Source organism: Schistocerca serialis, chromosome 9 (genome assembly GCF_023864345.2).
Source record: "Schistocerca serialis cubense isolate TAMUIC-IGC-003099 chromosome 9, iqSchSeri2.2, whole genome shotgun sequence".
Classification (NCBI taxonomy): domain Eukaryota; kingdom Metazoa; phylum Arthropoda; class Insecta; order Orthoptera; family Acrididae; genus Schistocerca; species Schistocerca serialis.
Window position 1 is genome coordinate 283,074,218 of NC_064646.1, and position 22,649 is coordinate 283,096,866.

The 22,649-nt window shown below is 37.6% G+C and overlaps 2 protein-coding genes across 2 annotated transcripts in view; both read left to right on the top strand.

Moving 5' to 3' along the window:
• LOC126419104 (retinol-binding protein pinta-like) overlaps positions 1-15,549 on the top strand; it is a 323,696-nt gene extending 308,147 nt beyond the window's left edge. The window contains exon 7 of the mRNA XM_050086202.1: positions 14,052-15,549. Within this exon, the coding sequence (XP_049942159.1) occupies positions 14,052-14,209 (158 nt within the window). The 3' untranslated portion in view covers positions 14,210-15,549. The remainder of the gene's footprint in view (positions 1-14,051) is intronic.
• An 825-nt stretch (positions 15,550-16,374) lies between these two features.
• LOC126419552 (hydroxyproline dehydrogenase-like) overlaps positions 16,375-22,649 on the top strand; it is a 180,386-nt gene continuing 174,111 nt past the window's right edge. The window contains exon 1 of the mRNA XM_050086742.1: positions 16,375-16,428. The gene's annotated coding sequence lies outside the window, so the exon portion shown is untranslated. The remainder of the gene's footprint in view (positions 16,429-22,649) is intronic.

Here is a 22,649-nt window from a genome sequence, read left to right on the forward strand (position 1 = left end):
GTGGTATAATGAGAATTGATAATAAATGAATTGAAATATGAATTATCTGATGAATGACACTGACCTCCATTTCAAAATGTAGTCATACATCCCAAACCCCCTATGGAGTTTAAAGCATCATTTGTATGGACACACTATTCTTGTGCACTTGGCAGCCCATAAACATTTCCACAAGTCTATATGAGTGGTTCCAATATTCAGACAGCACAAAATCATGATTTTTCCTGTATTCATGTAACTTGTTTCAACAAAAGAAGAAAATAATGTATAACTCCTGCAAGTACGCAAGCTTTCCTAGGAAACAGCACCAACAGCAAAGTGTGTTTGTTTCCCTTTCAAGTCTGTGTCAGCAGCTCAGTTTAAAATACATGTAGCCCTCCAGGAGGATAAGTCATCACTCTATTGGATACTGAACATACCCAGGCTATCTGAAAAGAATAAAATTAAGACTAATCAATGCATGTGAGTGGGGTTGCCCATGGGGTATGGCAGTTTAATAAACAGTTAGTAGTGTCTGATGACAATGGAAATTTCTTTCAGAATCCAACAATTTCTATAATACTGAGAGGAGAAAGGCTAACAAATCTAAGAAGTTTCCTTGAAAGACTTAGAAATATACACAAGGGAAGAAGAGCTTGAGCAGTCATGTCAAAAACCTGTGCAGACACATCAGAGATGCTGGTCATAACAACATGAATTAGAGAATGGGAAGATCAGACAGAGAGTAAAACAGCTATAGGTTTGGCTGAGAAATAGAAGGAGGCCTACACAAAGAGGACACTGTGTGAGGATTTTTGAGACTAGTGATTCTCACTGGCTTTAGTGAGGCTCTCAGCACAAGACCTTAGAGCAACATACCTAATGACCATGGTCTCAGAAGGTACTGTGGGTGGGTGGTCCTGGAATTCTACACACAGAACCTGAAGAAAGAGGTCTCACCAACAACATACATGGTAAAATGAACATTTTCCATTTGGGATTGGCTGACTGTCTCTTGAATTAAATTTCCATTCCTAGAAACAAATGCAACCAGCAGGGTTCACCACAAGTGTGGAAAAATAGATTAGAAAAAGACTTTATATTTTCAGAATGAAATTTTCACTCTGCAGCAGAATTTACATTGATATAATACTTCCTGTTAGATTAAAACTGTGTGCAGGACCAAGACTTGAACTCAGGAGCTTTACCTTCACAGGCAAGTGTTCTACCAATTGAGTTACTGAAGCACAACTCATGTCTCCTCCTCACAGCTGTATTTCCACCAGCACCCCATCTCCTACTTTCCGAACTTCACAGAAGCTCCACTGCATACCTTTTAACACTAGCACCCCTGGAAAAAAGGATAATGCAGAAACAGGGCTTAGCCACAGCTTATGGGTTGTTTCCAGAATGAAATTTTCACTCTGCAGTGGAGTGTGCACTGATATAAAGCTTCCTGGCGGATTAAAACTAAGTGCTGGACCAAGCCTCAAACTCGGGACCTTTGCCTTTCACAGGCAAGTGCTCCATCAACTGAACTACCCCAGCATGACTCATGACCCCTCCTCCCAGCTTTACTACTGTCAGTACCTCATCTCCTACCTTACAAACTTCACAGAAGCTCTCCTGAAAACCTTGCAAGACTAGCACTCCTCAAAGGAAGGATATTGTGGAGATTTGGCTTAGCCACAGCCTGGGGGATGTTTCCAGAATGAAATTTTCACTCTGCAGCAGAGAGCTTCTGTGAAGTTTGAAAGGTAGGAGATGAGGTACTGGTGGAAGCAAATTGGTGACAGGGGGTCGTAAGTCGTGCTTGAGTAGCTCAGTCAGTAGAGTGCTTGCCCATGAACGGCAAACATACCTAGTTTGAGTCTCGGTCCAGCATACCAAGTTCCACTCTATGTTTTATTTTATAATAAAAACTGGTGGTTGTTTAGTAGTTGCAGTATTGTTTTAAATGATGAAAAACAGCACCAGTTACACCAGGCTTTCCAAAAACATTTATTATAATGAACAAAATTAAGTAGCAGTATTAGTAGATTATTTGTTGTTTTATCTTTTATTTTCTTTAATCATGTAATCATTTTATTTTGAAAATTAATTCTCCTTTTATTTATTATTTTGATATTAATTGCATATTGATTATCATAAATACATCACATGCTGAGTTGAAGACAGATAAAAATTCTCTGGACCCAGGAGAACAGTTTACATGAATCAGAGGAAAAGAGTTATGAGTAATCCAAGAGAGCTAAACAGGCAACACAGAAAAGTCTCTTGTTTTAAAAAAAAAATCAATTACATAATTATTTAGAGTGAGACTAAATAGCTGGCCAGTTTTTACCTTCATAGGATGAAATTCCAATGCTGCTAAGAGACACACTCAAATGCCAAAAAATTGTTAGTAATTATTGGAACTGTTAGTTCCTTCCTCACAGAGGAAAGAGGGATAGGTTTTGGAAGGCTGGGAGTGAGAGACACGATACGGAACTCTCAGACTGAGAGTGACCCACTTGTGAGAATGAAGGGAGAAAAAGATGCAAGAAATAAAAACTACCATAAAATGTCTTACAGGGATTCAGAGAAGGTACTCAGTTCACTAATGTAGATCATCATCTCTCTTGTCTTTCATGCCAGAAGTGCAGAAATTTATGACAAAAGCTGACACAGAGACAGACTATCAACATGAACACAAATGTGTGTTAATGCTAGTGGAATTATGAAACTTTTCTTTCATACATAAGGAGCCTTGATATAAGCATCTACATCTACATGACTACCTGCAAGTGACACTTCAGGGCTTGGCAGAGGGATCATCGGATCTCCTTCAGACAAGCATGAGAAAGAGAAAAAACATTTCAATCTTTTCGTTCAAGCTCTGATTTCTTATACTGTATCACAACGATAATTGCTCTCTATGTTGGTAAGTAACAACAAAATATTTTCATGTTTGGAACAGAAAGTTCGTGGCAGAAATATGGTGAAAAGACCTTGCAGCAAAAATGCTTTGTTTTAATAATTGCCATCCCAATTTTTGTATCATATTCATCACACACTCTGCCTTATTCCATTATAAACAAAACAAACTGCCTTTCTATGAACTTTTTCAGTGTCCCCTGTTAATTCTACCGAGTCATGACCCCACTCAGTGCAGCACTACACCAGAAATGGACAGACAAGCCTAGTGTAGGAAACCTCTTGCATCTCCAAGTATTCTGGCAGTAAAATACAGTTCTTGGTTTATCCCCCTCCCCCCCCCCCCCCCCAATATTATCTGTTATCATTTCAGCTTTAGTTGTTCATAATTGTTGCAATTCTTAGGTATTTTGTTCAATTGACATCTTTAAATTTGTGTGATTTATCATATAACCAAAATTTAAAGGATTCCTTTTGGTACTCATGTGGATGACCTCGCCCTTTTTATTGCTTAGAGTCACTTTGCAGCTTTTTCATCATACATATGTCTTGTTCAAACCAGTTTGCAATTGGTTTTGATCTTCTGATCACTTAACGAGATGGTAAACAATGTCATTATCTGCAAACAATCTAAGAGGGTCACTCAGATTGTCTCCTAAATTGTTTATATAGATTAAGGAGAGCAAAAGGTCTATAACACTTCCTTAGAGAATGCCAGATAACACTTTTGTTTTACTTGATGACTTTCCATCAGATACTACAAACTGTGATCTTTCCGACAGAAAATAAAAAATCCAGTCACACAACGCCATAGGCATGTAATTTGATTAGAAGCTGCTTCTGAGGAATGGCATCAAAAGCCTTCTGGAAATACAGAATAAATTTGAGATCCCCTGCCAACAGCACTTCATGTGAATAAAGGGCCAGTTGTGTATCACAAATATGATATTTTCTTAATCCATGCTGACTATGTGTCAGTAGATCATTTTCTTTGAGATAATTCATAATATGAGGTATGTCCACTATGTAAGTTCCATTTGGTTATATAAAACAAACATGTAAAGATACAGAAAAAATATTTATTGTACAACTGTTAAACTACCTTTCTACATAGCTTCTGAAATTTTGTAGGCACTTGTCACAGCGTGGCACAAGTTTTTGTATGCCTTCATCATAGAAGGTTGATGCCAGGGTATTCAACCATGTGGTAACATGTTCTTTCAGCTCATCATCATTGTTGAAGTGTTGACCACCAAGGACAGATTTTAGGTGTAAGAAGAGATGAAAGTCACTAGGTGCAAGATCCGGGCTGCACAGAGGATGATCAAACGCGTCCCAGTGAAATTCCCGTAAGAGTTGTTTGGTCACATTCATCGTGCACTTGATCACGTCCTTCATTGAACAGTCTGACCCATCTTCTAACCATTGAATCACTCATAGCATTTCACCCGTAAATGTCGCAGATTTGCCAATGAATTTCCTTTGATTTAACTGTCTTTGCATTTAGAAAACGAATCACAAATCTGATTTTACACGCAGCGGCATTTTCAATTATGGCTGACATTATAAAGAAGGACTGCAAAGCACATGTCGTCAGCAGCAATCTGAAAATGGCATACATGTCTTCTCCTTGAGTCGGCGTAACTGCCACGCATGCTCGGAACTGCAATCGTAGCGCTGCCGCGGATAAAAATAGAAACGGAACTTACTTTGTGGATGACCCTGGTATTCACATAGTATACATTCCAAAACCCCATTGCAAATTGATGTCAGTGATATAGGTCTGCAATCAGTGGATTACTTCCATTTTCATTCTTGTGTATTGGTGTGATCTGTGCAATGTTCCAGTCCTTAGGTACAGATCTTTCATCAACCGAGTGGCCGCATATGATTGCTAAGTATGCATCTATTACATCAGCATAGTCTGAAAGGACCCTGACTGGTGTACAGTCTGGGCTGGAAGACTTGTCTTTATTAAGTGATTTAACACTAGAACACCAAGCTTTGAATCATTCCTTAGAATACACAGTGGAGGTCAACTGCCCCTTGAGGTTCTTATTGGATTTTACACTTTTTTATTACAAAATGTTATGTTATTCATATTTACTGTCTTTAATATTGCTTTTAGTATTTTTTCTTGCATAATAATGCTTCCAGCACCTCCATCGAAAGACTTGCACCTGGCGAACGATCTACCCAAAAGGAGGCGCTAGTCACACCTCCAAAATCAAGGATAGCTCCATTGAGTACAATATGTGCTTCTGTTTCAGTGCATTTTTCACCAGGCACAACATATTTTCATGAATGGCTTGGCAAAATGCACTAGGCAAGGATTCTTCCCTAACTTTGCGTGCCCTATAGATCACAGAGTCTCTCAAATAACATTGTGCGGACTTTTCCTTCCAGCATGAAGGATTGTATTCATTGCCTAATGCACAATTTTCATTGTGCTCTCCCTGTAACCCTTGTGCTTCTGACTGAGTTAGAGACATCCAAATAATTTCTATAATTTCGGCTTCAGAAGAGATGCGACTACAATAATGATCCATTATGGTCCAACAGCTGAACTGTTAGTGAGAACAGCCAAATGCACAAAAACTGTTCCACACAACATTGCACAAAGTTCACTGTTGTGGCTAAGGAAACAGCCAAATAAATCTGTGAGAAGTGATCAGTTGACAGCACCAGGAACCAAAGGTTATCTTAAAACAATTTAATTGCAAAGCAAACAAATTAAGGCAAATTAAAACTCCTCTAAAATGATTAAACTATAAAATCACAGGAACAGTCTATTTTATACACCAAAGAGATTTGCATCTTAAGATAAAAAATGGTCAGTTGACCTCCACCAGCATTCTACTGTTAAGTTGCTTCGCTACACTAAGAGAATCTACTTCTGAGGTGCTCATGTAAGCAGCTGTTCTTGATTTCGATTCTGGAATATTTTCTTCATGTTCTTTGGTGAAGCAATGTCGGACAACCATGTTTAGTAACTCCATTTTAGTGGCATTATCATCAGTAATATTACCATTTCTATCACACAGTGAAGGTATTGATTGGTGCTGGCGCACTTTAAATATGGCCAGAATATCTATGGATTGCCTGCCAGACTTCGAGAGAGAGTTTTCTTCTACAAGAGTGCTCTGACCTGCTTTGTGTTCCATGTAGGAACTGTTCTAACTCTTAGCAGTTTATTTGGTATAAATCTCTCAACTGCTGTCATTACTATTTCTCTGAATTTAAGCCACATCTTGTGGCATAATCCCTTTCCTATTTTGCACTCATTTCTCATTGACTTGAAGTCTCATATCCTGATGTTTTTGAAATAATATCCTGAAGACTGACTTTAGAAAGGATAGTGCCAAATGATTCACTGCACACATTATTTGAATATAAGTAATTCCTTTTCACTTCACTTGCAAAATTTCAGTAGCCAGTTCCTGTCATACAATATGCAGTTTTCATACATAAAGAGAACTGCTCATCTCCTTTCATAAACTTGTGCACAATACTATACCTTGGCTCAGTGACTTAACTATTCTCTGGACATCACAATAAAAACTTGACACAGTGGCAACACATGATAACACACAGTGTACATGTTGTTTTCATGTAGAAAGTCAACCACATAATTTTTTGAAATTCTAATAAGCAACTTTTATGAAATAGTCACTTTTTGATATTGGATGTTTACAATCATACCTGAGATTTAAAGATATGTAAATTTTACATGGTTATTTGTCAGTTGCAGGCTTTTACAAGTGAGCAAAACAACTTTTGCTATCCAAGCCCAGACTGGATCCTACAGATTCTTTCATATCAACCAATATAATTACTAGCAGCTGGTATGTTTTACACACTGATTTCACATAGATGTGAACCTCAGTAGACACAGTTGCTGCCTGTAAGCTTCGAGGTCACAACTTTTATATACATAGGTGGTATGAGTTGAACATTGGACTCAGACTGGAAATTTTGGGGTGGCATGGGCTATTTAAAGATTGGCATGCAGATATTTGTTGATCTCAGAAACTACATAATATTTTGAAAATTAGGTAGGTTAAAGCTTGCTATTTTGGATGGACTACAAGACTTTATTGTTTTCAGTTTTATGAAAAATGTTGAAGGCTAGAATACAGTATACAGAACCATCTTATGCTTCCATTTGAAAATACCTAACTTACAGGTATGGCATCCATCTTGAACATAATTTTATATTATGATAACTTATGCAAAATTTAATTAATTATTGAGGACTGTCGTGTGATTCAGAACAAATATATTAATATAATTAGAGCGCCAAATTTCAGAATCTAATAATCACATATGCAATATCACAGAGGCAAAATTCACTCTTTAAAATGTAGTTTTTCCATTGTGTATTGTTGTAGAACTTTCAATAAGCAGTAACTTTCAATTAATGATCCTCTAACAAAAACTATTCTTCTTACTTGAATATGTATATCCAAATTAATCACCTGAATAATTAATTTAAATGGAAATTTGCCAAATTGATGTTCTGAAATAGTCATGTGCATATTACATATTTCATTTGCAACTGTATTAAAATTAGAATCAAAAATCAGGTTATTGATGGGAGTAGGAAGCATAACGGATTGAGAGTTTCCAACTTGCCACATCTCAGTCTGGTTTACAGGTTTACACTTACCTAGTTTGGAAGCAACAGAGAATGAATCTATTATTAATTTGTTCTGGCTGTTGAGTATAGCTTCTAACCACACTAAAACACAACAATTATCTACTTCAATTCCACTACAAAAGGAACTACTAACAACAACAAACATGCTATCCTTTGTGAACACCATTATGTCCTTGGTAAATACTTCAGCTGAACTAAAATCCAGCTTTCAGCTTCTATAACAATGTTTACTTCAGTGCTTCTTATGAACACTTGGGGCTTTGATTCTTTTCCATTACAGTTATGACAATCTACAACTATAATACTAATGTTTCTTAGGTCTACCCTCATCTCATGTGTGACATGCACCCCTTGAGACTGAACCCATATTTTTACACTTTCACAAACTTCAAACTTAGAAATCATCCAGTCTTTTTCACACTGTCCCCACTACCCGTGTAAGCACCTCCTGTGTGTAATTGACCCATGACATATTATATGCATCCTGACATCCCTCCACTCTATGATTCAAGTTAACGAATCTGAATCTGCAGCCTATACAGTTTCAGAGCCCTCTGAGGTTCTGACGGTCCTGTAAACAATGCTAGTGATGGTGAGCTCTGTCTTCATCTCACAAGTAATAGTGGCTGTCTTTTCCTCTCAAATAGCCGGCAGAATCCAGAGAGAATACTTCAGGTCCAAACTGATGCACATCACTAGTACTGACATGAGCCGCCAGTTGCAGTTGGCTGCACACTGCGCCTGTTGTGATATCTGGAAGAACTTGTTCCCCAGAATGTGCAAAGAGTATACACTGCACCCTCCTCGGCTGCTATAAGCCTAAGAGGATCCATCACATTCCTAACATTGGAGCTCCCAACAACTAATAATCATACCTTCTGCGAGTGCCCAAACATTGCAGGCAACTGTACCAGGCTAAGAATCTTTACCAGCCACACTTCAATGTGGGCAGTAACTGGACCAACCACAGTAGCAAGTCTATTGGTGGGACATGTGGGGTTCTGGACATCCCTTGGAACCCCACAGTGTTGCCTATTGGTAACAGCTTCAAGCAATGAGACTGAAGCCAGCACCTCTGTGGAGATATGAGTGAAGGTCACCAACTCAGCTCGCATCCAAACATAGGATTCACAGTTCCTATACATACTAAAGACAATGGAAAACTACACAACACAAATGCTCTAGAAATTTATGATTAAACTGTAAAAGCACACAGACACTTCTTGATAAGTAGTTCATTTCTATCTAGCACTGAAGTACCAAAAAGCTGATGGCAGCAGTGAAACAGAAAGTGGCAAAAGTATGGCCTGAAGTGTACCAAAATGATCAATGCCATTAATACTTCTTCTGAAGTGAAAATAATGACTGAATGATCAAAAAACCAAACAAAGTCAGTCCAAAAGCATCTGACCAAGTTTCATTGGTGCTAACAGAACAGTCTAGAATCAAATCTGCTGTGAAAGCAATTGACTATGAAGTCTGCTATAATCAAACACTCTCATCTCTAAATCCACAACTGCCACACACTTACAATCTCTACAGACAGGTAATGGGTCAGATGTAAGACCTCACTAATAAAATTGCTCATATAATCCAGTGGGATGTAAATGGTTCCTAAATTCATGCAGAGGAACTTAGACTCTTAGCACAGGGAAGATCAACATGCTTTTGTCTTCAAGAGACATCTCTAAAACAGTTGCATACCTCTGTGTTCAAGGGTTTCAGCCTCCAGCATTAGTATGGGGATGGCTAAAGGTTGTGTGTCATACTCGCTGACAATGAAAATCCATACTTTACCTCTTTCCCTCATTGTCATCTATAAATTGGTATTGTAATAGAGTGTAAGTCATATATAGTACTATATGTAATGAAGATTTAAACCTAGAAGTTCTAACTAATCTCATTGCACATCTCTCTTCTTCAATGCTTATATGTGCCATTGGACTCACTTACTAAATCAGAAATTTTATGTGTCCTGAATACAAGATGAGCATGTATTTGACTACTGTAACCAAGCCGTTATCTGTTACTGATCTGCCAACATGATGTCTTGCCCTCAGACAAACTGAAGGATTCAATGATTCCCTATTTACTGACCCCTCCCCTATCTGGATATGAACAGCAGGTGTAAAAGTGCCAGAGAGAAAGCCATCACAGTAGATTTTCAGAAAAGCAGACTAGATTTGTATGACTACCTGGCTGTCTTTGAACACTGCAACAGGGTTAAGATGGAGGGATCACTTTATAACATGATTCACAAATCCACTGGTGCATACATTCTAAAATCTTCAGGAAGCCAGCAGAAGCTGCCTGCCCCATAGTGGAGTGAAAAGGCGACACTAAAATCAGGATCTGCAGTGCTCTAAGTCCCGACCACTGCAGATAGCCTAGCAGCCTTTCAAGTGGGAAACGTTATGTATTTTCATCATAATATGGAGAGGGAGATGAGATTGTCTTCAATCTCATAAGCAGTTGCAGAAATCCCACATTAGTAAAGAGTCCTACTGGAAAATTTTTGGATGAGGTGGAAGATACCCAGTCACTAGAATAATAATAAATCATAATGTTGTCACCTCTTGAAGGGCAAGTTCATAATTGTAAATGAAAAGCACAATACTGTGTATGTTTTACAATACACTGCACACACAATACACAAGATTATGCTTTTCTTTTGTAAAAAAAAAAAAAAAAAACATGGTAATCTTATGACCAACCAGAGAATATAGTACTGAAAGTAGTGAAACATTTCTAGGGAGTGACAATCACAACAAGACAGCATCAAGACTTCCACCATGACACAGAACAGAGAGAAGCAACGGGGACTTAGATTCCAGTAAAAATAATATTTACAAATGTCCGTTCTCCATTTGAAAGCTGGATCTGGCATTTTTCAAGGCATCTGATGCAACAACTAATCATGACAAAACCCATTACATAGTATTAAGTACCTTATAGAAAGTCCTCCCTACTCTATTCAATCACATATTAAAGACAAGAGACTTTCCTAACTCTTGGAAGGATGTGGTATTAACACCTCTCCCGAAATCAGGGAAGCCATTAAGTTGCACAAATGGTGTAGGGAAGATCCTTGGGCAAATGGCAAACTGGTGCTCAGGTTAGACACTCAAGTCCCGTCAGCTGCTAAGTTCAAGAATAGGTATACTCATAGTAACTCTAATGTGTAACATGAACATTTGCACTCTTTTACAAATGTGGTGACAGTAATCAAAAGTTTCAGGGGAAATCTTAGCAGAAAACATTTATTACAATTTATTAATAATTGTTTCTTGTAGACTGTCTAATCAGTGCCATTATCAAAGTCCAATCAACAAGTCTTTGTTGTAATATAATAAATGATGTATTTGTATTTCTTTATCAGGACTATCTGATTTGTAAATGCTAAGCTTAATGTGAGGGAAACAGTAGTATAGATTCTGAGTTTAATAATGGTTGTTGAATTACCAAAACAACTTTTATTCTCATTTTGATCTACAGAAATATCTATGGCTCAGCTTGTTGACTTCATATTTCTTGGGTAAGATTTTCAGGCAGAGGTTTCTAAAGTTTCTGTGAAGGTTTTAATTCACACTGTAAGACTCATGATATATTTCCAGTTTCAACAGTTCAACTTCACATTTTCAGCTTTATGAACTTTGCTGCAGGGAGTCATTTGGGTTTCTATATAAAATTCACTGTTTGTAAATTAATGAGATGGAACTGCACTTCACTTCCATAGCCCTTTAGTAGTCACAAGATTAAATAAAAATGCTGTACATGATAAAGACTTAGTTCTCAATATTCAGACAAAGAATGCAGCTTCACTCTAAAGCAATCACATAGTTGTTCTGCTCCAGTTCCAAATCAACACTACTCTCCCTGAAAATTAATCAAAGACTGTCTAGCTCTTTGGTGTAATGTAATTGAATAGGTAAAAAATCTACTCACCAAGCAGCAGCAGGAGAATGCACATATAAAAGATATTAAAGTTTGCAAGCTTTCAGGTCCAGTGGCTACTTCTTCTGGCAAAAGGTTGAAGGAGAAGGAAGAGGTGTGAAGGAAAAGGACTGATGAGGTTTAGAAAAAGGGGTAGAGTTTGGAAAAGTCACCCTGAACCCCAGGTCAGGGGAGACTTACCAGACGGGATGAGAAGGGAAGATTGCTTGTTGGGAATTGCATCAGATGATATTTGAAAACCTGAGAGCTCAAAAGTGGAAGACAGCATAATGCACAAGGCAGAGATTACTGCCAAAGCACTGTGCACCAGTTAGTTAGAGCAAAAAGCTAAATGCATTATATGTGATAAGAGATGGGAGGGAGAGGGTGAAAAGAGAACAGGTCTGGAAATGAAAGACGCAGAAACATAAAGGGAGTGAAGAAAGAAATAGTTACTCAACCAAAGAAATTAATGTAAATTAGGGCCAGTTGCATGACGAGAAACAAGGATATGTTGCAATACTAGTTCCCACCTGTGGAGTTCTGAGAAACTGGTGTCTGAGGGAACAATTCAGATGGCAGGTCTGATGAAACAGGAACTGAAGTCATGACTGTCATGGTGTAGAGCATGCTCTTCAACAGGATATTTTGTGTTGCCAGTATACACCCTCTGCCTACATCCATTCATCCTGACTGATAACTTGGTGCTGGTCATTCTGATGTATCAACTGGTATACAATGTGTCATTTCACTGGTGGCTCTCCCTTCGATAGTATATTTTTTGCCAGTTACAGGGCTGGTATAGGTGATGGTAGGAGGAAGTCTTAGAGTAGGGATGATAGCAGGTGTAGGAGCCATGTAGCAGAAGGAGCATAGGGTCTGACAAAGATATTGTGGAGATTAGGAGAGTGGTGAAAAGCAATTCTAAGTGTGGTGGGCAAAATGTTGGACAGAAAGGACCTCATTTTAGAGCATGATTTTAGGAAGTCATAGCCTTGTCAAAGTAGCTGCTTAATACAGTCAAGGCCACGATAATACTGAGTAATAAATGACTGTCTATCCAATTACATTACATGTTCAAAAATTGATTATTTCTGTCGATTAACTCTTTGGTCTGTAACACCAACAACATAATTTTATAGCATGAAAATCTCAATCTTTCCAAAACTGACAAATGAGTAAATTAAATCTTGTATATATTTTTTCTTCCTGCTCAAGTTAATATTTCCCATGAAAACATGACTTTGGACACAAATAAAATTTATAGAAATGGAATTTTCATGACCAAATACCACAAAATCTAGAATATTTGCCAGTTATATAAGAAAGAAGCAAAGGGAATCTACAGGATTATTAATTTCTTTAAAATCAAAGACAAAAATCAATTCCCAAAACATGAATAATGAAACCTGAAATAAGTACAATACATCGTCCGCAGCTCGTGGTCTTGTGGTAGTGTTCTCGCTTCCTGCACATGAGGTCCCGGGTTCGATTCCCAGCGGGGTCAGGGATTTTCTCAACCTCGTGATGACTGGGTGTTGTGTGTTCTTGATTATCATTTCATCATTGACTCACAAGTCGCCGAAGTGGCGTCAACTAAAAAGGACTTGCAATACGGCGGCCGAACTTCCCCGCATGGGGCCTCCCGGCCAACAATGCCATACGATCACTTCACACAGTACAATACACCAATCCTAAAGGCTCTCTTTTAGTACATAAGATTTGCAATTGTCAATAGAACATAGCTGAAAAAAGAAATGGAATGGAAATTTCATCAATCAGGATAGGAATTGTTATCTACTGTTGAACAAAAGTCCCTGTGTTACAGATTCTTACAACTGTTCATTAATAATTGATTTTGTGAGCTAATTATACAGAGCTCACCTTTTAAATGAAGCAGCAAGTTTATTTACACACTGACCTTTGAAAGGTTTTAAACACTGAACTGTATTTTATTAGATCTTTGCATGTGTTCATAGTATTCTTGTGCATATGACACATCTCAGTTGCAATATGCTTATTTGTTTTGCTGTAATGTGTAAACTTTCAGGTTCAAATCAAAGTATATTAGTGGTTCACAAAATCTCTACAAATAATTAACAAGGAAAAACAGAACAGTTCAATTGCTCATAGTAAAACAATTTCTTTTTATTCTTTGTCATTATTCTTCATGACTAAAATGAATAATATGATAATTACTAAAGGAATATTCTGATCTCCATTAATGAAGAAAAAATGTTTCTGATATGATGTGAATTTATTATACTTCTCAAAAATCACACAAATCCTTTCCCATATAAAGAGAAGCCTTACCATCATTTGTGTCTTTGATTCCTCTTCTCTCTCTCTCTCTCTCTCTCTCTCTCTCTCTCTCTCTCTCTGTGTGTGTGTGTGTGTGTGTGTGTGTGTGTGTGTGTGTGTGTTTTATTCTTCATTTTTAGTTTTTATTGCTTTTTGTCCTCTAACCATGTTTCTTGTCTCCATTGTCTCCATTCTTAGTTACATACTAATTTTGAACTAAATAAAATTTCTCTCTTCTCAATTTGATTACTTGAAATTACAGATAAATATCGCACCTTGCTGCGGACAAGTTACAGATCATTTTTAATGGAAGAAGAAGTTCTGCGTGTGGATGAAAGTAAGCGTCCTCCAAAACAAAGTTGGTGGCAGATCTTCTGGGGCAGTGACACTAATTCTCTTCAACAGCTTTCTCTCGATTGAAAAATTCTTCTAGTCCTTGCATATTACCAATTTTGTGTCACATTTTTGGCATTGAACAGTACTTTCACTTTTCCTGACACTCCCACCAACTGAATGTTATACGCCATTTTCCATATCTTATGTTACATATACTACTGACTTTGTGAATTATCCAACTGCGTAAAATGACAATGTTTAAAGTGAATAGTCACCCCACAGGTGTCACAATTCCACTACAATATACTTGATTTCATGTGTATATATTATATAGGCCTACTCACTTACTTTTTACTCTTCTATAAGTTCATAGGCCATAGTAATATGGTAGTGTGCTGTACATTTTAGATTTGTGTTTGCTGACGTGTGTAATTGGCAACTGTCAGCAGTGTTATTAATGTAACATATTGTTATTATGTTGATTATAATGAAGTTTACTGTCTCAGTTTTGAACCTGCAAGTCTCTAGTGACAAAGAATTTTATAAAAACAAATAACATACCAAATATGTTACTCAATATTGTATTTAATCTGTATAGCAATAAATCTTCTTATTCATCTGCAGAACATAGCTTCTTATACATCAAAATGGAATTTTCCTAGTCATAATGTTGGCACATATCTGGAGCAGCATTAAGGAAAGCAAGACTCAGAACTTATAAACACAAAATATCATTCTAGTGTTATATGTCAATGGTGTTATAATGTTATCATAATCTATACTCTGAACCAAAGCAATGGGAATGTGCAATACTTTTGCAGTAATTTTAGTTTGTTTTATAATATAAGGATTAATGATCTTTATGAATAGCCATACTTGATTATTCTTAAAGACTGGTTATTTCTAAAGTTAAAATTATGACACAGATCAACTCTTTTACTGAGCTACAGTTTGAAATTCTGTGTATTTTCGATATTCAGATGCAGAAGTAGGTACTATTTCTCTGTCTGCTGGTTTTGTTTTATTAATAATTTTTCATTTTCTTTATTTTCAATTCATTTCTCAACTTGACTTTTTCTTGCTGTAGATCAAAAGAAGCAAATCTGCAAAACATGGAGACATGTTTCTAATTGAAATAAAAAGTGCTCTATTTGTACTATAGTCTATGATAAATCTTAGCACTTTTTCCAATGCTCATCAGACAACCTAAAAACAGAGTATGAAAATGAAGGTTATTTTCTAGCTGCTGAGTGATGCTATGTATTTGGTATGGCTTTACAGTTTACTGATCATTAATCATCTGAACATTTACAAGTTATTTTATCATGTTAGTTATTAATGTAAAACAGATAATATTATTTTAAGTATGCATTTTGTAAAAGTATGTTCAAGTTTTCTACCTTTTTAGGCAAGTACTCCCATGTATTCACAATAAAAAAAGTGTTTATGGCATTGGCCATCAGTGATTTGCTGTTGTGAAATATATAATCAGTGCAGCAATAAACTTGTTTTCTTTTTCTGGATTTTATGCACATGGTTGTGACTTTGAAACAAATTAAATAATGAGAAATGTTCAGGCCACAGACCTAAATCACAAAGTGAATTTTTGAATAAACCAGTTTCAGTTGGTATTTATGTACTTGTTGTTGATATTATGATGAGATGCTATGCTGTATTAAGGTCTGTATGTGACTGAATTGGATGGTTCAACTTGTAGATCTAGTGAAGTGCTTCTTCAAAGATCTACATTTTCTTACATAAACATTTCAGCACTACATGCCCTAAAATATTTCTGATTTCTAACATTGTTTGTAGTCATAAACCAAAGAAACTGTCTCACCAAAAACTAAAGTTAATGCACATTGAGTCTGTATGCCACCCCAGAGTTCAAAATAGTATGCTGTACAAGACAGTAACATCTTCACAAGACGCTGACAACTGATGAAAGATGCTAAAAGTGTTCATACTAAAAGAACAAGTGTTTAGCAGGCCTGAGCAGTAGACAGATATATACCAAAGGACAATGAACTGCTAAGCTTTCGTGCAAAGTCCTCTTCCAAAGAAGTTACAAACAAATACTCACACACACACAAATACACACACACACACACACACACACACACACACACACACACACAAACACAAGAGACAGAGAGAGATTAGTATGTAAGCTTCCACACAATGTCCTTCTTAAGAGAACTAACAAACATACATATGCACACATGCACACAAGGCCTTCTTTTGGGAGATAATAATCGAACATGCGCACCAAGCTGTCTGCTACTCAACATCGCTTCATTTTGGTGAGTAGTGGTCCATACTTATACAGATACATAATTTCATCTGACACAATTTTAACAAGACTTCTGTAATTTAAATGACAAGCATCATTAGTCCCTAAGACTGAGGTAATAAAACAAACATAAATTCATCTAATATATTGAAGGAAGACTCATCAAGTGACAACTGCTGACTGCTTCTTGCAGTCACACAGTGGAAGATAAATTGAAGCACTCAGAACTGATAACTCATATGCATACAATGTTTTAAATTCATATTTTACTTTAATTTCAAATATAATTCCTGATTAGTTACAGGTATATAGAGATATATGTAATAATCACTAATAGACAACAGCAACCACATGCTATAATGGGGGAAGGCCCTGACTGGAAAATAACACTGTAAATTGAGCAGAACAAAACATTAATTCTAACAAGCTGTTGAAGAGTACTTAATAGCAATATCAGACAAATTACTACTTTTATTAAATCAAACAATGGAAAGTCCAGAATTATACTTACATATGGTAATTGCTCTATATTTCACTCCCTTGTTGACATATGGAAAATGGTTATCTAGTTTCCGTAACATTTTGTTATTCAAAGACTAATACACATGAACAATTACCCATAAAATGTGTTGTAGTGATGGCTTTGCATGTATTTTAATCATCATACAAAATACACAGTATAACATATTTGAGAACAATTACCAATACAACTGCTCAAATAGTCCCACGAAAATGTAAATAGCTTTTCAGCTAACACTAACTCAATGAAATACTAACTCTTCCTGTTTTTAATTTGTTGTTCAATTAAACAGATAGCAAAATACATTGTTCATTCATTCATTCATTTACTGTGTTCTGTCGATTCTTTCAAGAAGGAGAACATCAGGGATATGGAATGAATCAAGACAACTTTCAAAATAGCTGCTGCCCTCTCACTCATACTATAGAGCAGTCATTTGTCATTGGTGCAGACTGCAAGTGAATTTAATACCTTATTCAATATGGTACTATATCCAAACATTTTAATGATGTAGGTGACAGACGATTTTCATAATTTCATTAGAAATTGTGCATTCGAATTTGAAAGGCTTAACAGACATTTACTGTGTGTCTGTCTGATGAACACCACATTTTCAATAGCACACTGTTCATTTTGGTAGCCCACTTTATTAGCCACAATGAGCAATAATAGACTGAGTTTTGAGCTTGTTTCTATCAAATTGTTTTATGTGACTTTATAAAGGAGTGAAATACACTGATCAACAAAAACATTATGACCACCATCCTACTACTGATATAAGCCCATCAGATGGCAGCAGCATCCAGTGAGGGATGTCTGCTAGTCAGACACATGCACAGTACATGAAGTATCAGTGAGTGTGCTGTCTATGTGTAGAATGGGGAAGTCACGCTATCTATCTGAATTTCACCGAGGACAGACTGTGATGGCTCTGATGCTCATCATGAGCATTTCAGAAACAGCATGATTTGTCAGGTATTCAAGGAGTGCTGTGGTTAATGTCTTCAACACATGGCAAAACCAAGGTGAAATCATGTCCAGACATCATGGAGTTGGGCAGCCACTCATTACAGATGTCAGATGTCATAGGCTGGACACACTGGTAAAACAGAACAAGCGGAAAACTGTGGTGAAACTAACATCAGACTTTAATTCTGGGCAGAGTTCAAGTGTGTCTGAACACACAATGCAACAAACACTCCTAATGACGGGCCTCCACACCTGACGACCCATGCATATGGCAATGTTAACACCACAACATCGGCAACTACGACTGAAATGGACATGTGACCGTTGGCACTGGATGTTGGTGCAGTGGCAGAGCATTGCATGGTTTGGTGAATCTTGACACTTTCTTCACCATGTGGATGGGAGAGCATGACTCTGTCATCTTGCAGGGGAACAGCTCCTTGATACCTGTACTGCAGGACGGAGACAGGCTTGTGGTGGCTCCATTATGCTCTGGAGAACATTAATGTTGGCATTCATGGGTCCAGTGGAGGTCATGTAAGGCACCATTACAGCCAAAGAGTATCATACACTGGTTGCAGACCCTGTACACCCTTCAAAAAGATCTTATTTCCTGACAGCAGTGGCATTTTTCATCAAGATAATACGCCATGTCACAAGGAGAGGCGTGTGCTAACATGGTTCAAGGAACCCAGTGATGAGTTCCAATTGATGTGCTGACCCACCAACTCACAGATCTTAATCTGACTGAACACATCTTGGAGGTGACTGCACACCTTCCTGGGATTTATTGGATTTAGATGAATTGTGTATGAAGTTGTGGTGCCAAGTCCCTCCAGCAACCTACTAAGGTCTCGTATCATGACATATTGCCACTGATATCCATGCCATAGGTGGACATACCAGCTATTATGCAGGTGGTCATAGCGTTCTGGCTGATTGGTGTATGTGCAAGAATGTCACTATTCAGTCATTGACAGATTCATATTTTCACCTTGTTAGCTGAATAGGTTCCTCGTCAAGCGCAACTGGTCTATATCATGTAAAGTGCTCTGCAAATATATGATTCTCTCTCTAGACAGATATACAGTAAAACAACCCCTTTTACACTTTCTAGCTGTCAGACTCAAAAAAAGTGTAAAATTCAGGAAAGTGTAAAATACAGGAAAGCATAGGAAACAACAAGCTGTAGATTTTGTGCCTAGTGATCTCTGTTTATGAAGACTGCCAACTGTAGCAATTTAATCAATATCGTGTTGAAAGTTTTATTTAATGTAATTTTATAATGATTGTCAATAGTATGTCTCACATTAGAACATGAATATCTTTTTAATGTGGTTTCATGGAAGACTTTCGCTTCCATGTTTTATTTACACCGTAGGATATGGTTGGAATGAAAAAGGAAACACATGTTTGTGTGTGTTAGCACTCAGCCAATGACTTCATGACAATCACAAAGGCAGTGGATGAGTGCTGACACACACACACACACACACACACACACACACACACACACACACACACACACACACTTGGGTTCCCCTCTTCATTCCAATCATGTCCGATGATGTAAATAAAACATGGAAGCAAAAGTCTTTCATGAAACCACATTAAAAAGATATTCATGTTCTGATGTGAGGCTTATTACTGATGTTTGTAAAAAACTACAGTAAATAAAACTTGTATCACAATATTTGTTAAAATAATAAAGTTGACAGGCTTCATAAACAGGGAACAATAGCCACAAAATCTACAGTCTGCTGCTGACAAGGAGGATGCTCAGTTTAGGGACATCATGGTTGAAAAACATGGCAGAAACTGTCATCCTGTTACAGAGCATCTTGAGGAGAAATGTTTTTGTCTAACTTCAGGATGTACCAATTGGCATATTTCATGTGGAAGTAACAATGATTCACGAAAGCTCATGATAGAGACAGCCATCTTCGAAAATGGTGTTTATTTGTATAAATGACTGAGAAATTAAATTATAGCTGTTGCAAATAACACAAGCAGCAAAAGGAAGGTTGTTACTAGAGTTGCTATCACCAGATCATGATTATCATTAAGGTAGGGATTCAGCACACTTTCCCACCCTTCCAAGCACTGCAAACCTATAATACAGGTGGCCATGACCTGACACACCGAAAATGACCATGCTAACACTATATTACATGATCAATAATTTTGCATATAGTCTACATTTTCTGCATTGTTTCAAGGCTGACTTTGAGCAGGAAATGTGGTGCTACAGAAGAATGCTGAAGATTAGATGGGTAGATCACGTAACTAATGAGGAGGTATTGAAAAGAATAGGGGAGAAGAGGAGTTTGTGGCACAACTTGACAAGCAGAAGGGACCAGTTGGTAGGACATGTTCTGAGGCATTAAGGGAACACGCATTTAGCACTGGAGGGCAGCGTGGAGGGTAAAAATTGTAGAGGGAGACCAAGAGATGAATACACTAAGCAGATTCAGAAGGATGTAGGTTGCAGTACGTACTGGGAGATGAAGAAGCTTGCACAAGATAGAGTAGCATGGAGAGCTGCATCAAACCAGTCTCAAGACTGAAGACCACAACAACAACAACAATGCACTTTTTGCATAAATCTGTGTGAAAATCAATGTCAAAGGCCATGATAACACAAAGAAAAGTTAAAATGTGGGAAATGTTCTAATACAGAATTGTTAATGATGGGAAAGCATTGTACTGAGAAAATGGACTTCTGCTGGGAGCAATAAAAGTGAACATAATAAGCAGGAAAATATAAAATGTGGGAATGTAATAACAGGGTGTCACTGTACTTTTAATTCCACAATTCCATAATGAGGAAGGAAGCAAGGAAGATTATGGTTTAATGTCCATCAACATCGAGGTCATGATACACAGAGCACAAGATTGGAATGTTTCAAGGATGGATAAGAAACTCAGACATGCCTTTTCAAAGGAATCATACCGACTTTTGCCTGGAGCGATTTAGGGATAGCATAAAAAATATAAATCCTGATGGCTGGAGATGGATGTAGAACTTGTCATAAAAACAAACATTTAAAGCATATTTACAAAAGATGAGATATGCTTAAGTTTCCTCCCCAGATTCTAACCAAAAATGTCCTAAAGATGTGGAGTAAATAAAAAATACTTGAAACACATTTCCATTTTACTTGTGCAGATTGCACTACTGCACTGAAGAGTTTAGGTTGGATTTTAAGTAATACTCACATTACTTTATTTTTTTACTAGTATATATCAATCTGTTCTATTAAGAAACTAACCAGTGAGGTAAAAGAAGTTGGGCACATCTAAATGTTTTATAAATAGCTAAACTTTTTATCATTGAAAATGTGCATTCTTTGATAATGTTACCTTTCTGAACCAAAGTCCCCCACCTGAATTTACTGCCAAGCTGAAATCCAAAGGATTAAACTCGCACCACAAGGTAACATTATCAAGGAACACACATTTTCAATGATGAAAAGTTTAGCTACTTATAAAACATTTAGATGCACCCAACTTATTTTACCCCACTGGTTAGTTTTTTAATAGAACAGATTGACTAGTAAAAATATCAACTAATGTGAGTATTACCTAAAATCCAACCTAAATTCTTCAGTGCAGTGGTTCAATCTGCAGAAGTAAAATGGAAAAATGTTTCAAGTATTTTTTATTTCCTCCATATCTTTAGGACTTTTTTTGTTTGAATCTCTTCAGTTTGGGTGGCATCATATTTTAGACTTATGGTGGGTGGACACCTCTTGCAAATTCTTAGCTGTATATGGCGTGTCTTCTCAAAGTTTAGTGACAAAGAATGGCCTAGAAACCATTTACACACATCAAAAAAAGTTTTAAATCACCCCATTTCCCAGAACTCCTGAAGATGCACGTTGACTGTGGATACTGCATCACAGACACAGTCCCTTTGACTGTTAAGAGACGTCACTAAACAACCATGCATGAGCAGCGCCTATTAGACGGAGGGGGTCTGACAACCAATCAGTTCCAGTCATTCCATCAGGAAGGAGGTACACGGCTCCTGTTCTCTGTAGTTCAACCATGCCTAGACAGTCAATACTGCACTTCGATCACGTCCACATTGTCATTTTGCGCCAGGAAGGGCTCTCAACAAGCGAAGTGTCCAGGTGTCTCGGAGTGAACCAAAGCGATGTTGTTCAGACATGGGGGAGATACAGAGCGGCAGGAACTGTCGATGGCATGCCTCGCTCAGGCTGCCCAAGAGCTAATACTGCAGTGGATGACTGTTGCTACGGATTATGGCTCGTAGGAACCCTGACAGCAATGCCACCATGTTGAATAATGCTTTTTGTGCAGCCACAGGATGTCGTGTTATGACTCAAACTGTGCGCAATGGGCTGCACGATGCACAACTTCACTCCTCATGTCCATGACGAGGTCCATCTTTGCAACCATGACACCATGCAGTGCAGTACAGATAGGCCCAAAAACATGCCGAATGGACCGCTCAGGATTGGCATCACATTCTCTTCACCAATGAGTGTTGCATATGCCTTCAACCAGACAATGGAGGCAACCCAGTCAAGCTGAACGCCTTAGACACACTGTCCAGTGAGTGCAGCAAGATGGAGGTTCCCTGCTGTTTTGGGGTGGTATTATGTGGGGCCAACGTATGCCACCATACGAATGCCATCTTCTGACAGATAGTGCAACCATATCGGCAGCATATTGGTGAGGCTTTCGTCTTCATGGACGACAATTTGCACCCCCAC